The sequence below is a fragment of the Elephas maximus genome, chromosome 5, assembly GCF_024166365.1.
Source record: "Elephas maximus indicus isolate mEleMax1 chromosome 5, mEleMax1 primary haplotype, whole genome shotgun sequence".
Classification (NCBI taxonomy): domain Eukaryota; kingdom Metazoa; phylum Chordata; class Mammalia; order Proboscidea; family Elephantidae; genus Elephas; species Elephas maximus.
The window spans coordinates 84,445,679-84,467,423 of NC_064823.1; the positions used below are offsets into that span (position 1 = coordinate 84,445,679).

At 37.4% G+C, this 21,745-nt stretch overlaps 1 protein-coding gene across 6 annotated transcripts in view; it reads left to right on the forward strand.

Moving 5' to 3' along the window:
- The window catches only part of ANKRD17 (ankyrin repeat domain 17), a 191,660-nt gene that overhangs the window by 29,353 nt on the left and 140,562 nt on the right, over positions 1-21,745 (forward strand). Inside the window, exon 1 of one of the 6 annotated variants that reach the window (XM_049886035.1) lies at positions 9,375-13,145. The exons of the other annotated variants lie outside the window; for them this stretch is intronic. Coding sequence (XP_049741992.1) covers positions 13,092-13,145 — 54 coding nt within the window. The 5' untranslated portion in view covers positions 9,375-13,091. Of the gene's footprint in view, positions 1-9,374; positions 13,146-21,745 lie in introns of those variants that run through there. 6 annotated transcript variants of the gene reach the window in all.

The following is a 21,745-nucleotide window of genomic DNA, read 5'->3' on the forward strand; positions in this document are numbered from 1 at the left end:
CTTTTCTTGTATGAATTCAGCTCAGGCGTCCAGATAGCCGATCATTAAGTGTGTGGTACAGGCTCTGTCCTATATTCTTAGAGTGGCATGGGTGATTGGTGTAAGTACCGGTATCTGGTTGAAGCAGGGGTTCACACTCTGAACAAGGCAGTGGGCTGAGAATCGTCCCCCACGTGTCTCTGAGGAAAGCATGTCCCTTGAGGAAAGCGTGTCCGTGATCCCTAGAGCATACAGGTGGGTAGGTTCTGAAGACAGACCATGAGCAGTCAGTGTTTTTGGTTGTAAGGACTGGGAGGTGCCACTTATCCTTGGACCTCTGTCCTTGGTGGCTGGGCGACCTGAGTGGAGCGACCAGTCCTTAGGCCCCTGGGTTGGGTAGGTGAGGACACTGTTTAGTAGGCAAAGCAGTGTCAAACATCTAACACCAAACTCTCTGCCGCATAGCTGAAATGGTTGGAGTCTGCCAACAAGGGCCTGTTCTCTTGAAATAGGCCCGCACAGGTCCATGCAGAGGGGAAAGATACTCAAAGTCTACAGACCGTTTATGCCTGGACAGGAGCTGCTTCTGTCCTGAGCTCCCCCCGGTTAGTGGAGCTGGCAAATTATCTTTTTCCCCAAATGCAAATTTTTTCGTTCCCCAAGGCTGGGAGGATGGCTCTAGGTGCTAAACAGTGCCTAGCCGAGTCCCCCAGAATTCAGCTGCTGAAGCCAGCTTGGGGTTGGGGGGGTGGGGCGCGGTAAAATATATGCAAGTACTTAGCTTTTACCGAGAGCGCCGTTCTTCTCTGGTTCCGGAGGTGTTAGTGAGCTGTGTGGCTGGCTGCTTCTCCCCACGGAAACTGCAGCCGAATGGTAGTACCAGCCATCCGCTGCACTGTGCCTGAGTGCTCCCCGCGATTCAGGTCTGGTAACTTCTCTCTGTCTCTGCACCGTCTCTTCCTCCGCCGCGGCTCTGTTCGTTTTCTAAGCTTGCCTTTGATGCCCAGGGCTCCTAGCTTGTCACGAATATACTCGTTTCACTTGTTTTTTTGGGTCTTTGTTGCAAAGAGGCTTGCTGGAAGTGTCAGTCTATTCCACCGTGTTGGCTCCGCCTCTCCTTTCCGTGATAAATAACATTCCTTTTATAATCTTTTTTTTTTTTTTTTTAAGTAATACGTTTATTGTGGGAAATTTAGAAATACAGGAAAATTCTGAGTTTTTCTGTGCTCCAGTGCCTTTAAATAAGATGACATTTTTTCTAGTATACTGATGGCCAGGTTTAGGAGCCTCCTTTGTCCTGGTGATACTTAAAGGGAAGTGTCATGGGATCACGGAGATAGTTTGCCTACTGGAGACAAACTGTGTCTCCGGGAAGAGCTGGAAGAAGAAAGATAGAAAAGGCCTTTTTTCCCCTTCCTTCTAAAAATGAGGATGATCTTATGTGCCAGTTCTCCCATCTTTAAAAAAAAAAAGTGAGGATTAAAAGAAATAATTCCTATAATGGATATACTTGTTTTTTATTTTAAAATGTAACATATAGAAAAATTGTGTGTGTAAATGTGATAAATAGTTTAGCAATTTTGCATACATTTTGTGACCCAGACAGTATTTGTTGAGTGAAAGAATCCTATTTTGATGCCACTTCAACTTAAAGGCAGTTTAGCATCCTGTTTATGCATTACATAGGTAAAATATTTTTTGAAATCTTAGTAGTGTTACATCAGGAATATGACCTTTTGGGAAACAGATTTCTAATTGTATGTTTTTAAGATTTGATTTTTAAAAATCCAAAATCTTAATAATATTTATATACTGAAGTGTAAACTACAAGAGACCTTAAGACATAAATATACCACCTATAATGATTCTTCTGGAATTGTATATAGTTTTCTAAGTAAACTGGAGTGCTGAATTATCAAGGTATGCAAGTGTGTAACTTTAAAATAATTTAAAGTATGAGAAATACTTTAAAAAATTAAGTATTTCACTAGAAATTACGGAATTTGTGCGAGAGAGAGACAGGTCCCTCAAGCATATAAAAACAAATATTAAATATAAATTTATACTTGGCAGTTCGGTTATGCTTGTAAACATTTTATAAGCTTCCAATGACTGGCCTTTAAACAATACTAACTCTTTGATTAATAGGAGTTGGCATCTGTGTTCTTGGACAAGATAGGAGTTGATAGACTTTCTAAAAATACTTGTCTCTGATAAGAAATTCGTGATAGAGGAGTTGAAAGAGATGAATGTGGGTTAAACCTGATTTCATAAAACGTGGTAATAGGTGCTGTTGGTTCAAAATAGTGTTGATACAGTTCGGTTGCATAGAATAATTAAATTTTCCTGTAAGCTTGATATGGTCTTATGTTGCAATTACTCTTTCCTAAGATGTCCAGAAGGAAACCCTGGTGGCGTAGTGGTTGAGTGCTATGGCTGCTAACCAAAGGGCCGGCAGTTCGAATCCACCGGGTGCTCCTTGGAAACTCTGTGGGGCGATTCTACTCTGTCCTATAGGATCGCTATGAATCGGAATTGACTCGACGGCACTGGGTTTGGTTTTTTGGTTTTAAGATGTCCAGATGTTGTCGTTGTTAGATATTGTGTAGTCACAACTTACAGCAAACTCATGTACAACAGAAGGAAACACTGCCGAGTCCCGTGCCATTCTTACAACCATTGCTGTATTTGAGCCCATCGTTGTAGCCATCTGGTTGAGGGTCTTCCTCTTTTTCGCCTACCCATGTAAGAAGCATGATATCCTTCTCTAGGGACCCGTCCCTCCTGATAACATGTCCAAAGTATGTGAGACAAACTCTCGCCAGCCTAGCTTCTAAGGAGCATTTTGGCTGTACTTCCTCCAAGACATTTGTTCATTCTTCTGCCATTTTATGGTGTATTCGGTATTCCTTGCCAGCACCATAATTCAGATGCGTCAGTTCTTCTCCCATCTTTCTAGTTCATTGTCTAGCTTTCACATGCATACAAAGTGTCTCAGTTATGTAGTGCTGCTATAACAGAAATACCAGAGGTGGGTGGCTTTAACAAAGAGAAAATTACTTTCTCAGTCTAGTAGAGTAGAAGTCCAAAGTTAGGGCCATCAGCTCCAGGGCAAGGCTTTCTCTCTCTGTGGGCCCTGGAGGTAGGTCCTTCTCATTAATCATCCCCTGGACTAGGAGCCTCTCCACACAGGAACCCTGGGTCCATTTGACGCACTCTGCTCCCAGCGCTGCTTTCTTGGTAGTATGAGGTCCCCCTGTCCCTCTGCTCACTGCTTTCTTTTTGTATCTAAGTCCAATCTTATAGATTGAGTCCTGCCTCAGTAACATAACTGCTGCCTATCCCACCTCATTATTATCATAGAGATAGGATTTACTAAGGATGGGAAAATCATATCAGATGACAAAATTGTGGACAGTCACACAATACTGGAAATCTTGGCCTAGCCAAATTGATGCACATATTTTTGGGGAACACAATTCAATCCATGACACGAGATTGGAAAGGCCATTGCTTGGATCAGGTGCACATGAGCCCTCAAAGTGATATTTCTGCTTTTTAACACTTCAAAGAGGTTTTTTACAACAGCTTTGCCCGGTGCAGTACAACCTTTCATTTCTTGACTCCTGTTTCCATGGGCGTTGATTGTGGATCCAAGTAAAATGAAATCCTTGACAATTTCAATCTTTTCTCCATTTATCATGATGTTACTTACTGGTCCAGTTGTGAGGTTATTTGTTTTCTTTATGTTGAGCTGAAATCCATACTGAAGGCTGTGGTCTTTGATCTTCATCAGTAAGTGCTTTAAGTCCTGTTTTCTTTTAGCAAGCAAGGTTGTGTTATGTACATAACACAGGTTGTGAATTAGTCTTCCTCCAATCCTGATGCAGTGTTCTTTTCCATATAGTCCAGTTTCTCGGATTATTGGCTTGGCATACAGATTGAATAAGCATGGTAAAAGAATACAACCCTGACACACACTTTTGCTGATTTTAAACCACGCAGCATCCGCCTGTTCTGTTTGAGTGACTGCCTCTCGGTCTATGTACAGGTTCCTCAAGAGCACAATTAAGTGCTCTGAAATTCCAGTCCTTTGCAGTGTTGTCCATAATTTGTTATGATCCACACATTTAATGCCTTTGCATAGTAAAAACATAGGTAAACATCCATCCAGTATTCTCTACTTTAAGCCAAGATCCATCTGACATTAATGATATCCCTCATTTCACATCGTCTTCTGCATTGACTGGAAATTCTGGCTGTTGCCTGTCAATACAGTACTGGAATCTTTTTTGAATTATTTTTGCATAATTGTACTTGCATGTGATATTAATGGTATTGTTCAGTAATTTTCGCATTCCATTGGATCACATTTGTTTGGAATGAGCACTTACATATGTGTCTTCCAGTTGGTTGGAATGCTTCCAGTGTTGTATCTGTTTCTTAAAACATCTCAGTTAGTATTCCCTCAATTCCTGGAGCCTTGTTTTTCACCAGTGCCTTCAGTGCAGCTTGGACTTCTTCCTTCGGTACCATTTGTTCTTGATCATATGCTTCCTCCTGTGAAGTGGTTGAATGTCGACCAGTTCTTTTTGGTACAGTGACTTCGTGTGTTCCTTCTGTCTTCTTTTGATGCTCCTGAGTCATTTAGTATTTTGCCCATAGAATCCTTCAGTATTGTAACTCTAGGCTTGAATTTTTTTCTTCTCTTTCCTGCCTTTTTAATGATCTTATGCTTTCTTCATGTATAGTGTCCTTGATGTCATCCCACAACTTGTCTAGTCTTTGGTCATTAATGTTCAGTGTGTCATATATTTTCTTGAGGTAATCTCTAAATTCAGCAGAGATGTACTCAAGGTCATACTTTGGCTCTTGTGGACTTGTTCTGTTTTTCTTCAGCCTCAACTTGCGTATGAGCAGTTGATAAGCTGTTTCGCAGTCAGTTGGTGACCTTGTTCTGACTGATGATACTGAGCTCCTCCATCCTCTCTTTCCACAAATGTAGATGATTTGATTCCTGTGTATTCCATCTGGTGAAGTCCATGTGTGTAGTCACCATTTATGTTGTTGAAAAAAGGTATTTCAAGGAAGAAGTGGTTGGTCTTGTAAAATTCTGTTGTGGTTTCCTGCATGGTTTCTGTCAGTGAGGCCATGGCATGGTTTCTGTCAGTGAGGCCATGTTTTCTGACTACCAAAATATGGCTCATAAAGCATACTGTTTAGATAATAATTATACACATAATGATGGGAAAATACTGCTTTGTGTTTATATCATATTTTTATTGGAGATTTAATTTTTTTTGGATGAATACCTTGAGAACTTTGGAATGTCACAGTAATGTTCTAACATCGTCTTTATGTGAAGACCCCCCAGAGAGTCTCTATTTATGGTCACGATCAGGTTAGTGGAAAATGGAGCAGTGGCCCATTATGCAATTTCTGGCCTAACCTTTGGTGGATAGAGAAAATTTAATGTAATACGTATCTTAGTAGATAAAATTATGAGTTTGAGAGAGCAGTTTTTGAACTTGTCCATTCAAGGTTTGTTATCAGTAGCATTAGGCTAGAAATAGCAGAGTGGTAACAGGCAGCTTGGAAACCCTCGTGGCATAGTGGTTAAGTGCTATGGCTGCTAAGCAAGAGGTTGGCAGTTCAAATCCACCAGGCGCTCCTTGGAAACTCTATGGGGGCAGTTCTACTCTGCCCTGTAGGGTCGCTATGAGTCCGAATTGACCTGACGGCAGTGGGTTTTTTTTTTTTTTAAACAGGCATCTTGTGAGACCAGACTGTTTGGAGCTTATTGCTAGAGACACCAGACTATCTAGGAACCAGAGGAGGAGACCAGTGACAGCAAAGGGTTTCCAAGGTTCCTTGGGTAGTTTTTAGCATCCTAATTATTCTCCATACCTTTTGATAATATCTTGAGTGAGTTATCTGAAGCTATTTTCTTTAGTCCCCCAGGATAGGACAGTTGTCTTTCAGATGGAGTGGTTGTAACTGGTTACTGAAAAATTGTCTTTGGACTTAAGTCTTTTCTTATAATTTGTATGTTTTATCTCCCTCTCCACACTGTGTATGTCTTTTCAATGGTAGATGCCATTTACTTTGGACCAGAGGACAGTTTACGTTTTGCTGAGCAGATTGAGACTGCCATACTATCAGTAGAGTTAGCTTATTTTAAAAAACAAAACAACTGAAATAAGCAATTTCTGTTATGCATGTATTTGTTTTTATTTTAAAATGTTGCGCGGTACAGAAAACTTAGTGTGAACCATTGCGGGTAGAGACAAGAAGTGCAAGTGTCCAACAGGCCCGACTATTACTGGAGATGTGAAAAAGTGGGACAAGCTGCTTTGTTTCTTAATTTGCTTTGTTATTTATATTTGGACATACTGTGGTTGTATTTCATTCGGTACATAGGACATATCTGGGTAAAATATTTTGTATTTAAGTATAAGTATAGTATTTCTCATTTGCACTATTCTGAGTTTCAGGTTTTATTTGATAGTTAGAGAATGGAAAATGTCTGTAAGTCAGTGAAAAGGAAAAGAAATCATTGGCGATTTTGATGTTAAATTTTGTTGGGAATCAGTATTGCTATTCTGTATTTAATGTCTAGTACATAAGGTCTTCACCTAGTAAGTGCCCAGTAAATATTTGTGTAATGAATAATGAAAATGCTGATAATCTTTAAAAAATGTTTCTTAGAGCTCTTAGCCAGTATTTTCCTTGGAAAAGTTCGTTTAAGCCATAAAATGAATTATAAAATCCTTCCTCACATACACTTAAAGTGTACTACTGGATGGCCTTTGCATTATTTTATTTTTATGTTACAATTTTATATAGCCTTTGTTATCTCCTTTTAGATAAACCTCCGTATATCTAGGAGCATGTCTAACTATTAAGATTAATTTTGGAAGCTTCTGGGGAAGGTTTAATCACTTTTATTTTAAAATATTGTTGTCTAAATTAGACCTAGGATGTAGTTAATAAAAACTGCTTATGGGTGACCCTGTCTTCATCTTCTTATTAGTATACATTGGATTTTTTTTTTATAATGATAGATTGATTACTTTTTTATATTTTGTGCTTTAAGAATGAATAATTTGAGAATAAATATGGCAGGTTATCAGATAAATACATCCAGCAGTATTTTTTTAATTTACTTTAGTGACAATATACCCAAATATTTTCCAAAAAATTTTGGATACTTGGAATACCTAAATTCTGACAGCAACATCTGTTCACAGTCTATTCCTAAGAACCCATTAAACCTTGGATGGAATTTGTATTTTAGTAGAAGAAATTTTTTTAAAAGGTAAAGCAGTTCACTCTCCATTCACTTACTGACATGGTTAGGTTCCAAAGACCAGGGGGTTATACGAAAATGGAGTATGACCACATCAGATCACAAAATGGAGGATGACTACATCATTCCATAACTTGCAAATTATATCATTACAGAACTACCAAACCACTGAGAATAATGGCCCAGCCATGTTGACACATAACCTTCACCATCATTGCTAGCTTTACTCTTGCCTCACACCTTGGTGTTCCTCAGACCTCGGTGTTCGTTACTGCAGATGTAGGTCGTTGATGCACAAAATAGATTTTTTAGCATTGTCGTAAATTTGAAATGTCAGATAACGAGATAGTTGGCAAGTGAGGAGAAGGTGTACTTGCATACATATAGAATCTGTGTTGAGGCTTTTTGTTTTTTATCTTATTGTTTTTTTAATAAGTTGAGATTAGTTCCTTGTCTGGCAAGGAATGAATCTATGTGAATTTTGTGATAAGGGACAAAAGAGGAGGTGTAATTTTGATTTGGGAGTCCTTAAAAAGTGTAATGATGAAGAACTAAGGATAAGTATAGATTATACATGTTTTAAAACTAATGCTAATTTCTGATCTGGCTTTTTTATAGGCTTGTGTTGATAAGACCTCATACTTGCAGGGAACTGGGCCATCTCATTCACTGAGAGAGTATGAATTAGTTTAACTGTTTTGGAGGGCAATTTGGTAACATCTATTAAATTTTAAATACATATACCCATCAAGAAATTTACTGTACAGTTATACTCAGGCATGTGCAGAGGATGTATGCCCAAGAATGTTCATTGCAGCATTTTGAAAGGTTAGAAATAACGTAAATGCCCATAAGTAGGGGATTGACAAAATATAGTACAGTTCTTTAGTGGAAAATTGAGCAGCTGTTTAAATCAAAGAGATAGCTCTACATGTGCTAATCTGGATGTTTTCAAGGAGTATTAAATTAAAAAAATAGAGACACAGGAAAGTATGCATAATATGCTTCCATTTCTATTAAAAAAAACTTACACTAAGTAAGATGTGCTTGATATGTGTAAGTTATTTTTAGGCAAATACACTAGTTGTGCCTCTTAGGGGTTGGTGAGAGGTAGATTTACTTTTCCCTGTGTTCTCCTTTATACTGTGAATGTTTTCCTTGTACATAGAACTGCCCCATCGGTTTTCCAAGGAGCTGCTTGTGAATTTGAATTGCTGATATTTTGGTTAGCAGACAAACGCTTAACCACTGTGCCACCAGGGCTCCATAAAACCATAGTTAATAATAATAAAAAAAAAAACTATAGTGATAGTGAAGAGAATATTGCTGTGCTATATTAGATGTGCATCTTGAACCTTCAGTCATTTTATAGGGTGATAGTTTATGAGAAATGCAAGTTAATATCATAAGGATAATGTTGTTGTAATAATGTATGAGCTTTCAGAAATTTTATCAGACTTTATTAACCTTTTAATTTAAATTCGATTTAACTCTGTAGTGTCTGTCTTTTTTTTGTACTTGGTCCCAGCTGTTTCACACTTGGGTTACAGAATTTTGCTGCAAAATGTAATTTACATGGTAGAAAGGAGAAGAGTAGAGATTATAAGGTAATACCTAAATTTCATACATTTGGAGGGGTGAAATTGGTTCTAATATTATTTTTTCTAGTAGTTTGTTTTTATATAGGTGAGTGAAATCATTATGTTTGTCCTACGACTGATACCCATCCTTGCTTTGCTTGGAAATGTGGATTTTGAAGTCTTTGCCTAAATAGAAAAAAAAAATATTTGCTGGGAATGAAACTTTACAAGGAATTTTTGAAAAAAGGTTTTATATTGGGGGGGGGCAAACATCAATAAAGAGGACTGCTTGCTTGTCAGTACATTTTTGTGTATATTTTTTTTTTTTTTCGATTTACTTGTTTATCCCTTCTTCAAGGAAACTAGTCCTGGTCCTAAAATAAAATTAAAAATTTTAGACAATCCCTTCATCCAATGTAGGTATTTATTGAGTTTCTTCTGTCCTTTTCTCCCGTTTTCACTTTGGACATTCATGTATTCTTTCTTTAGTCAGTATTTTCCTTCATGATTTTAAGTCATTTTTATGTGTTGATTTACATTTATTAGTATGTTGACTACTGTTTATACGCTTTGATTAGGGAACAAAAGGTCTTATACCATTGAAATCTACTTTAGGCAAATGGGAAGACAGTTTCTGCCCTGTAAAATGAGGGGCAAATGAATATTTTAAGATCGTATGACAAAGAATTACAGAAATTCTGAAATTTAGATTATGTTCAGTATTTTCATTATCTTATTTCAGTGACCTCAAGTTACAGTCAAAAAGCAATTTTTTTATTAGAAATCATTAATAGTGGCAGCAATAATTTCAAAGGAATTGGGATTATTACTGGGTATCAGATGATTCTTTTATTCATGCATTTATTTATTTCATCAACAAATGCTTAAGTGCCTGCTTTATGCCACAGATTGCTGGCCTTGTATATATATTGGTAAACAAAGCAGATGTGTTGCCTATTTTCTTCAACTTCTGCTGTGTAAGGAAGAGAGATGATTAATGGTATATAAACACTCATAATTCTGTAGGAAAGCCATTATAGCACATATTTATTATTAAAAACTTAACAATAGTCAGAAAAATTAAAAAATTTCACCCCATAATTTTATGACAGAAGGGAGGGGGAGAGTGAATTGTTTGATTGATTCTGAGCCTGAGAGCCTCAGTATTTTGCCAAGTAAAGGAGGAAAGCCTATTCTTGGCTTATGGGAAAAAAGAGTATTCCAACAGATGAGATTCTTGAAACCCAAACCTAACTGCTTGCTTATGTTGGAGAGGAGTTTGAGAAAGGAAGACTTTGTTGATGGCTTTTCCTAGTGGAAAGATGAAGCAGCTTATTTGAAGCAGGGAAAGAATTCACCTAAAGGCAGGAGATATTAAACACCATTTTTTTTTTTTTGCTAGTTCCTCTGAAAGAACATTGGAATTAACAGTTATTTTGTTTGATAAGCCTCCAAATGCCAGACATACGTATACATAAATATAAACACTATATATGGTTTGATATTATCTTTTATTTGTCATTCCACATGATTTTTGGAGTCAGACAGTCCTGGGTTTGAATCCCAGCTCTGCTATATATAGTTGTATGATTGTTTGAGACTTGGTTTGTTTCATCTGTAAAATGAGAATAATGTCACCTGGAGGAAGTATGGCTCAGAGGGTGTACTCTGGAGCTCAGCTGCCTGGGTTTAAGTCTTAGTTCCTCAGCTTAATAGCCATGACTAAGTTAGACAAGTTGCTTAATTTAATTTCTCCATGCCCCAGATTCCGTGTACAGTAGTCCCCCCTTATCCTCAGGGGATAAGTTCCAGAACCCCCGGTGGATGCCTGAAATTGCAGGTAGTACCGAACCTTCTGTATACTATACTTTTTCCTGTACATACATGCCTATGATAAAGTTTAGTTTATAAATAAGGCACAGTAAGCGATTAACAATAATAAACTAGAATAATTGTAACAGTATACTGTAATAAGAGTTATGTGACTGTGGTCTCTTTCTCAAAATTTTACTGTACTCAGCCTTCTTGTGATGATGTGAGATGGTTTTTTTCTTTCCTTACTTAGTCTAGTCTACTTTTCACTTAAAGAAAGCACTTCATGGCTTCTCTTTGGCATATCCAAATTGCCAGCATTACTACTCTGCGCTTTGGGGCCATTACTAAGTGAAATAAGGGCTACTTGAACGCAAGTGCTGCAATACGATGACAGTCAATGTGACAAGGTGGTTACTAAGTTACTACCAGGCGAGTAGCATATACAGCGTGGTTATGCTGGACAAAGGGATGATTGACACCCAGGATGGGACGGAGGGAGATTTCATCATGCTACTCAGAGCTGCACATGATTTAAAACTTACGAATTACTTATTTCTAGAATTTTCCATGAAATGTTTTTGGACCGAGGTTGACCACAGATAACTGAAACCATGGAAAGCAAAACCCAGATGGGGGACTGCTGTATGTAAAATGGGGACAATAATAGTGTCTGCATTTTAGGATTAGTATGAGGATTAAACTAGTTAACACTTAAAAAGCACTTAAAATGATGTCTGGCACATGGTAAATAAGCACAATGTAATTTTAATACTATTTTAAATTATCACTTGTCAGGATTGTTGTGAGGGTTAAATAACGTATTTATTAAAAAAAGAAAAATAACATACTGTCTAGCACAGTAAATCTTCTAAGTGTCAGGAACTGTGTAGTAGATACTTTATTTCACTTAATCTTAACATTATTATTGCTGTTGTTGAGTAGATTCCAACTCATGTAAACCTGTTAAAAAGAAACTGCACCCAGAACAGTTTCTGATACACAGTAGATGTCTAAGTTGAGTGAATGTCATCCAGTGTTACAGATTATATCTGAGGCCCCAGAGAACTCTAAAATCTCTTGCACTAAATCAGGGCTTCACCTTGAAGAGATATTGCTGGAAATGTCATTCACATCATCACTTCTCTCAGCTTAGATCTGGCCATATGAGTTGATCAACTGTTTACTCCCTCCATGTTTTCTCCTTTCCTTTTGAAAATTCGTTTTGTTAGGTTAGGAAAATTTAGGCTAGAAAAAGCTGTTCACCTTAGAATTATAATTGGATTGATTACTCTGCTCACTGAGAGTACTTCATCTTCAGTTCGTACGGCTCCTACAAGTGCTAGGTTATTTTATTAATGCCACAGAACATAAAACATTCCTTTCCCATTGCATTTCTCATATTCCAGATTGCATAAAGAAAAATATTAGACAACCTAAAAATTTTACAAAACGGAGGATCAGTCATGTAATGTATGACTGAATGTTTGTATATTTTTTTAATGTATGTAATGAATATTATATGAATTGTCTCTACTATCCTCCACCCACTTAATTTGCGATTTTTTAATGTATGTAATGAATATTATATGAATTGTCTCTACTATCCGCCACCCACTTAATTTGCGATTTGATGATCCAGATACATGTCTCTGATTTTTATTTATCTGGACTGTTTTAGTCTCTTGTAGTATTTATGGTAAGGAAGAGATAAAGGTCATTTCTTGGGTTCGTAAATGAAGTTAAAGGCATTACTAGAAAATGAATATACCAAGGTGTGTTACGTCTTGCTTCAGCAAGAGTAAATCAATTCAATTTTAATATTTCCAGAGAAATTAATTTATAGATAGTCAGTTTACCATTTAAAAAAAAATCTACAATACGGTAATTATTTTAAACACAGTCAAATTAGCAACTATAATACATGTGTTATATAATCCATTTGCGTGATGTAGCAAATTTTTAATTTGGCATTATCTTGCCTCCTTTGCGTATTTAATACAGCTCTTAATCTCGCAAGGCTTTACTAAGGATAAATTGCTGCATAACCCTCTTCAACCTCTTTTGTTCAACCAGGAAAGCAGACATGTTAAATAGGTTTTTAAAAAATATATAATTATTTCTCTTTTGAAATATTAAATTTTGAAATGGTAAAATAACAGACTTTATCTGTTTTGTCTGTTGAAATTACTTGACAGAAGTTTGCTTTGGAATAGAGCTTCTGTGTCTTTAAAAAATACACAGTGAGTCACCCCTGCTCTTTTGGTAGATGCCTGGCTAGTGAACAGCTAAGCTGCTTTAGGCATGTAATAGAACATTCCATTTCCTGTTCCCTTGCTGACACAGAGGAGTGTTCCTGCTGGCAATGACCTAATCATAGTGCAGTAAGAAACATGGCAGTTTGATAAAACATGGTGGAGACAGCGGCTGAAATGGAAGCATATGTTCTAGAAGACATTCTTGAGGTAGGGCTAGGTTTGTAAATGAAATGAAAGTTGAAATCTGAACAAAGAAATCTTATCTGCCGGAATTATTTTACAGATGAATAGATTAGAGGAGAGAGCAAAGAGAGGCAAAGCATAAAAGCAAGACACTGTCAGACCTTATTCCTTGTAAGAATTTGCCATTTGGTTCACATGATTATTAAACAAGTCTGGAATTATTTTGTTTATACTCAATGTTTTTGTAAGCTGTAGATGTATGTTTGGTAGGTAAAAAAAAGAAGGGACCTCAGACTTAATAAAAAGCCTTGTGCTGGTGGTGACCTTTAGATTAACTCATTAGAAGGTGGGGTCTGCAAAGCAGCTTTGAGTAGGTTTAGTATTATATGCCTTAGAAATCATTTGCATATCTAAACCTAAAGCTTTGCTTGGAGTAACTATTAAAAACAGCTGATTATTTCATCTCTAGGATAAAATTAAGCATGTATATCAATCTTATAGTTTAACTGGTATACTTTGTTCCTGGATTTATTTTATGTGACTTTGATCATTATAAAATATTTAAATTAAAAATTTTAAAACCCTCAAATTTAAGAAAAAATAAAGAGCTAACAATAAATTCCCCCTTTTTTTTGAGCCTTGAGAATTTTAAATTATATTTCCTTTTTTTGGTGCTAACAATTTTATAAGAACCTCTTTAAGTATAAATCAGTTCAAAGAAATACATGCTAAAGTGAAACTGTAATTAATTTTGGCCATAGGTGTAGTATATTGTCAAGCATTTGTATTTATAGGTATTTAAATCCCGTTTTCTTACTTGGGAGATTGTGGGATTTTGTCTTTTTTTTTTTTCTCCTTAAAGTAAAAAAAAAAAAAAAAAGCCCTAGCTAGTTTAGATAGACTTCAGGGTGGTGAGTGGTATTCCTATTATTTAGACTGTTAAGATAATTTATTAAATGTTTTACTGTCTTCAGGAAGAGATTTCATGGTGGGGGAGAAAGCTTGAGGGAAGAAGCTGCAAAGGGAAGCTAGGCGGGGTTAGCAAGAGAAAAAGCCTGTGCGCATTATAAAGTGCTGCATGATCAATGAGCATTTTCTGGAGTCCCTCAGCGTGTGCTTGGAGCTGACATTGCAGCAAGTCTCATGGTGTTCTGCAGAATGAAAACTGATTCCATTGTATTATCTAGCTCCTTGCAGACACCTGCTAACATACTCTTTTCTCCTCTCCTAAAAGCTTATTGTCTGAGTTGAATCATGTGGCTGATTTCCATTCATTTTCTCTTTTTTTAGCTTTGATACTATTAGTGAGGTTCCTTAGGAATGGTATGGTGAAATTGTCTACTTAAAAATAGTGGTATACACTTTCATCAGGGGACTTCAATAATTAGAAGTGATTACATGCCTTTTGTAGTGGTTTAAACAAATCTAAGTAAATTATGAAGTTCTAGTGGTACATTTTAATTTGCTTCTAAAAAAATTGCTTTGGATTTTAAAGTAGTGTACTTCATAGATTTCAAACAAATCTATTTGGCAACTTTCCTTGCCCATATAGAATTTAAATTTCTAACAGATTTTAGAAATCTTATGGGGGAAAACCCATTTTGAGCACAGTTAATTTTTATGCTTTTAAGTATAGTTTTTTAAAATGCTATCTAATTGGTTTTTACTTATTGTATTAAAACTATTTAATGTTGTGTTAAGATTTTACATTGCCTAAGTTATTGTTACTTATTATTAAAATCAGGTTTGCAGTTTTAATTGTCCTAATTTACAACCTTTCTTAATTTGGTTCCTTATACATATACCTATTGTATTAACCTATACTAAGTGAATAGCTTCCCTCTCTTTATTTAAAATATTATTTAGTTTAGGTGAGTGTTTGTCAATAATTGGGAGACTAGATATGAAAATTTTCCAAGTAGGAATAAAATAGGCTTCTTTTTCAAAGCTTTAAGTACACATAACTGACCTAAGGCCAAAAATAAGAGGCAAAGAGAATAAAATTGCTAACTTGCTGAAGCTAAGGGTACCATTTTCTGAAGTACCTCATACTGTAAGTAAGTAGATATGTATTATCCCATGAGCCGTCATACTTGTTTTTCTTTAAGGGCTGAATCCTTGCATGTTGTTGTTAGGTACTGTTGAATCAGTTCTGTCTCATAGAGACCCCATGTGACATAGGGTTTTCTTGGCTGTAATAGTTACAGAAGCAGATCGCCAGGCTTTTCTCCCATGAAGCCACTGGGTAGGTTCAAACTGCCAACCTCTTGGTTGTACCACCAAGGATTTTTATATGTATGTCTAATAATAAATAATGAAGCTCATCTACATACCACAGTGACAATTTTATCATGGTATCTAATATTGAGCTGGAGTCCCTGGGTGGTGCAAATGGTTAACGTGCCAGCGGCTAACTTAAAGACTGGAGGTTTCAGTCCACCTAGAGATGTCTGGGAAGAAAGGCCTGGTGATCTGCTTCCAGAAGAATCAGCCATTGAAAGCTCTAGGGAGTGCAATTCTGCTCACACATGTGGGGTTGCCATGGGTTAGAATCAACTTGATGGCAGGTGGTAACTGGTAATATTGAACTGTTTGAAGTCTGCCACCATAATTTTTCTTTTGTAATTTTATCTATTGAGCATCTGGAATTTTATGTAGATTTCTTGTTATTTACATTAAATAAATATTGACCCCCCCCACACACACAATTTTATTCTGTCTTTGGAAAGGTGACTTTTCATGTCATACTATGAGCCAAAATGGTCTATTTTATTTGCTACATAAGACTTTCCTAGTAATGGCAATTTAGATTTTATTTAGAATCACGTATTTTGAAAAATATATTTTGATTACTTACAAGCATTTCACAAAGTGAAATAGAGCTGAATCACTGTAACATCTAATCTACATAACTAGGAAGCTTTGTGAAGGCTTAGGTTAGAGACCTTCAGTGAACCTGTCTAGAATTGCTATTAGAAACAGTGCCCGTGTTTTAATATCTTTCTGATCTAGTCAGATTAATTTATAAGCTGTGCTGTAAGTTCCTGGCATAGGAAGCTTTACACTTAAAAACATAAGGCTTTTTTTTTTTTGCAATCCAAAAGAGCTAAAAGAGCAGATGCATGTTTGTAGGGAAAACCTTACTGTGCTAGGGTCAGAAGATCTGTGATTTGGGAACAGTGTCTAAGCAAAGCTGAAATGTGGTAACCTGGTCATTAAGGCAGAATCCATTTGGGCAGACGAGATTCCAGATGGGGAAGAAGTGGTTAGGAGGCAAATAGACATTGTGAAGAGTATGATAATAATTGAGCAAGGGAACAGCAGAGTAGGAGACAAAAACAGTTCTAGTTTGACAGATGAATAATGGGAACGGAGGTACCTAGGAGTTCTTATACTGGGATCTTATAACATTGACAGGCCAAGATATGGTTGATATGTCTCCCTTATCCTTTTAGAAAGATGTATGTGGGGGTGGGGCAAGGGGTAAGGGTTATTTCCTGTTGGAATATGTCCAACCCCATGGGAGGGGAGATACTTAGCTATTGAAATTGGGGGCATCTAATTGAGCCCTGGTGGCGTAGTGATTAAGCACTGCTAACCAAAAGGTCAGCAGCTCAAATCCACCAGTCACTCCTTGGAAACCTTATGGGGTAGTTCGTTCTCCTGTGTCCTGTATGATTGCCGTGAGTTGGAATCATCTCTGTGGCAATGGATTTAGTTTTTTTGTTTGTTTGTTTTGTTTTGTTGAAGTTGGGGGCCCAGAAAAAATGAAAATAAAATTTTGACTGTAACTTGGTCCTTTGAATCATAATTTTTTTTTTAGTTGACTTTGAACATCTTCTGTTTTTTTTGAAATAATTTTTATTGAGCTTTAAGTGAACATTTACAAATCAAGTCAGCCTGTCACATATAAGCTTATATACACCTTACTCCATACTCCCACTTACTCTCCTCCTAATGAGTCAGCCCACTCCCTCCTTCCAGTCTCTCCTGTCGTGACAATTTTGCCCATTTCTAACCCTCTCTACCCTCCTATCTCCCCTCCAGACAGGAGATGCCAACACAGTCTCAAGTGTCCACCTGATATAAGTAGCTCACTCTTCATCAGCATCTCTCTCCAACCCGTTGTCCAGTCCCTTCCATGTCTGATGAGTTGTCTTCGGGAATGGTTCCTGTCCTGTGCCAACAGAAGGTTTGGGGACCATGACTGCCGGGATTCCTCTAGTCTCAGTCAGACCATTAAGTCTGGTCTTTTTATGAGAATATGGGGTCTGCATCCCATTGATCTCCTGCTACCTCATGGGTTCTCTGTTGTGCTCCCTGTCAGGGCAGTCGGTTGTGGCCAGGCACCATCTAGTTCTTCTGGTCTCAGGATGATGTAAATCTCTGGTTCATGTGGCCCTTTCTGTTTCTTGGGCTCATAGTTATTGTGTGACCTTGGTGTTCTTCATTCTCCTTTGATCCAGGTGGGTTGAGACCAATTGCGAATCATAATTTTTTAAAGGCGCTTTTATTAAATCTTAGTAAAAAGGAAACTTAAAATCAGTACCATTACTGAATATTGTGCAGATTAATAATGTTATGGCTTACATTTTAAATTGTGATTGCTTATTACAATATATTTTTAGGTGGTTATTGTTTTTGTTGCAAAATTGTGCTTATTATAGCATTTACCAAAAATGTCCCTTATTCTTGGGCACTTCTTAGTGACATCATTTACCTTGGTCAAGCTGTGCACACTTCACCCACATTCCCATCACCAGAAATAACAAGTATCTATCTAATTTTTTTTTTTAATCTAGAGAGTGATCCCCCTCCTTCCCCTTCCTGTCTCCCATAACCACTGATGAACATTGGTTTCTGTATGTATTCCGTTGCATTTTTATAAAAATGAGATCTTACAATACTTTTCCTTTTGTGATTGACTTATTTCACTCAGCATAATATCCTCCAGGTTCATCCACATTATAATGCTTCGAGAACTCATCATTATTCTTTATGGCTGTGTAATACTTCATTGCACGTATGTACCACCTTTTGTTTACCCTTTCATCCATTGATGGGTACTTAGGTTGTTTCCATCTTTTTGCTATTGTGAATAGTGTTGCAGTGAACATAGTTGTGCATATGTCTGTGTCTCTTCTATTAGATCTCTAGGATATATACCTAGGAGTGGGATTGCTAGATCATAAGGTAGTTTAGTATTTCTGGTTTATGGAGGAAGTGCCATACTGTTTTCCATAGTGGTCGTACCATTTTACAACATCACCAGCAGTGGACTAGGGTTCCAGTCTTGCCACATCCTCGCCAGCATTTGTTGTTTTCTGTTTTTTTATCAGTGCCATTTTAGCAGGGATGAGATTGTATCTCATTGTAGTTTTGATTTGCATCTCTTTTTAATGGCAGTGGCTAATGATCTCGTGCATCTTTTCATGTGGTTGTTGGCTGCTAGAATTTCCTCTTTGGTGAAGTGTCTGTTCATGTCCTTTGCCCATTTTTAAATTGAGTGTTTTGTCTTTTTGTTGCCACTCAGGCACTCTTATTGGCATTTTAAGCATTCCTAATTTCAAGATGTGTACAGATGCATATTTGAGTACTAGTATTTTACTTCATTTATATCATCCAAATAACCTGAAACACGTTTTCAGCAGTGTCCTTCATGGATAATATACTTCATGCGTTCTGGATTTTTCACTAAGCGGATAATTTCGTTTATCTGGACACCTTCAGATTGTGTATTTAATGCTTATCTGAACGTGGCTATGTCAAAACCCCCTGAGACCCATTTCACCTTTTTATTCTTAAAGATTTTTCTGTTCTTATTTAAAGTACATACATAAACCTGTAACTGGTTGCCGTTAAGTTGATTCCAACTCATAGCGACCCTGTAGGTCAGAGTAGAACTGCCCGTAGAGCTTCCAAGGAGCGCCTGGCAGATGTGAACTGCCGACCTTTTGGTTAGCAGCCATAGCACTTAACTACTACGCTACATACATACAACACACATATTCATATATGTGTATATATACACATACACAGAAGCACAAACAGGACTCCCTTATTTACGTTACTTGAATCTCTGTGTTGATTAACCTCCATGTGTCTGTCAATTTGTCCTACTGTGGGGGCCTGCGTATTGCTGTGTTCCTGGAAGCTATGCCACCAGTATTCAAATACCAGCATAGTCACCCATGGTGGACAGGTTTCAGCTGAGCTTCCAGACTAAGACAGACTAGGAAGAAGGACCTGGTGGTCTACTTCTGAAAAGAATTAGCCAGTGAAAACATCATGAGTAGCAGTGGAGCATTGTCTGATACAGTGCCGGAAGATGAGCCCCTCAGGTTGGAAGGCGCTCAAAAAGCGACTGGGGGAGAGCTGTCTCCTCAAAGCAGAGTTGACTTCAGTGACGTGGATGGAGTTAAAGCTTTCGGAACCTTCATATGTTGATGTGGCACAACTCAAAATGAGAAGAAACAGCTGCAAACATACAAAAAATTACAGCCATTGAAAACCCTTTGGAATACAGTTCTTCTCAGAAATACATGGGATCACCATAATTTAGAATCAACTCTATGTTAGCTGCTTTGGTTTTTTTGTTTAACTAGAAGTATGTGAATTAATTAATTAATCTTACATGAGAATTGAGGAGAGTGTTGTTCAGTACTTTTGCCACTAGTCCCATGTCAGTTCATCATAGACTAATAGCTAATGCACGCGATGAAGTGTGAGTTAGGAAAGGTTGACGTACATTCTCTGCGTACGCATGCAACAACATTGGCACTTTTGTGGCTTTGAATTATTAGGGGCCTTTGTCCCGACACTTGACTGAAGAACTCATTCTGATATGAAGTGACTTGATCACTACAAAGTTGATGAGTGTCGAAGGTTTGCTTTACCATTGATTTGGTTTAGTATACATATGTTATGTGTTGCTGTTAGAGGCCGTCAAGTCGGTTCCGACTCATAGCGACCCAGTGTACAACAGAAGGAAACACTGCCACATACTGTGCTATCCTCATAATCGTTGTTATGTTTGAGTCTATTGGTGCAGCCAATATGTCAGTCCGTCTCGTAGGGCATCTTTCTCGTTTTTTGCTGACACTCTACCAAGCATGATGTTCTTCTTCAGGGATTGGTCTCTTCTGAAAACATGTCCAAAGTACGTGAAACGAAGTCTCACCATCCTCACATCCAAGGAGCATTCTGACTGTACTTCTTCCAAGACAGGTTTGTTCATTTCTTCTGGCAGTCCGTGGTATATTCAGTATTCTTTGACAACAACATGATTCAAAGGCATCAATTCTTTTTCAGTCTACCTTATTTATCGTACAACTTTCACATTCACATGGGGTGATTGAAAATACCACGGCTTGGATCAGGCACACCTTAGTCTTCAAAGTGACATCTTTGTTTTTTAACACTTTAAAGAGGTCTTTTGCAGCACATTTTTCCAGTGCAGTACATTGTTTGATTTCTTGATTAATGCTTCCATGGGCATTGATTGTGGATCCAAGTAAAACAAAATCCTTGTGCTTAAACCTATTGCGATTGCCATCGAGTCAATTCTGACTCATAGTGACCCTATAGGACAGAGTAGAACTGCCCCATAGAGTTTCCAAGGAGTGCCTGGTGGATTCGAACTGCTGACCTTTTGGTTGGTAGCCATAGCTCTTAGCCACTACACCATCAGGGTTTCCTCCTTGTGCTTATCCAAAAAAATCCAAATCCAGTGCCGTTGAGTCGATTCTGACTTATAGCAACCCTAAAGGACAGAGTAGAACTGCCCCATAGAGTTTCTAAGGAGTGCCTGGCGGATTTGAACTGCCGACCCTTTCGTTTGCAGCTGTAGCACTTAACCACTACGCCACCAGGGTTTCCTCTTTGTGCTTAGTACATAGTAAATACTAACCTGTTAACTATTTTTTAAAGTGATGATAATCCTCATTCCCTTTGATAATAAACTGTTATCCCCCACTTAACATGTAAAGAAAATTTGAACCTCGGAGGAGATCAGTGCAGCAATTCTCAGATATTTATGCCTAAAAGCCCTTTTAAGCTCTTAAAAATTATTGAGAGCTCAAAAGAGATTTTTTTTCCAGGTGAGTTATATCTATCAGTATTTACCAGGCTAGAAATTAAAATTTAAAAATTTTAAAACTTGTATCTATTTATTTAAAAATACTTAATGCTAAGCTCACTATGTTAACATATTTTTATAAATCATAACTTTTCTAAAGTGGCAAAACTACTCTTTTCTCAAGAGAGAAAAGAGTAGCACTGTTTTATGTTTTTGCAAATATGTTAACCTTCTTAATAAGAGATAACTAGATCCTTGTATCTGCTTTTCTATTGAATCTGTTGTATTAGACCATGTGCTGAAAGATTTATGGTTGAGACTCATCCAGAGGCACAGGCTTGGCGATCTGCTTCTGAAATGGTCACAGCCTTGAAAACCCTATGGAGCGGTTTTGCTCTGCACACATGGGGTCGCCATGGATTGGAATTGATGCAACAGCAGCTGAGAGCGGTAACATAGGAGTGTTGTTGTTGTTGTTGTTAGGTGTCTTTGAGTCGCTTCCAACTCGTAGTGACCCTATGCACAACAGAACGAAACACCGCCTGGT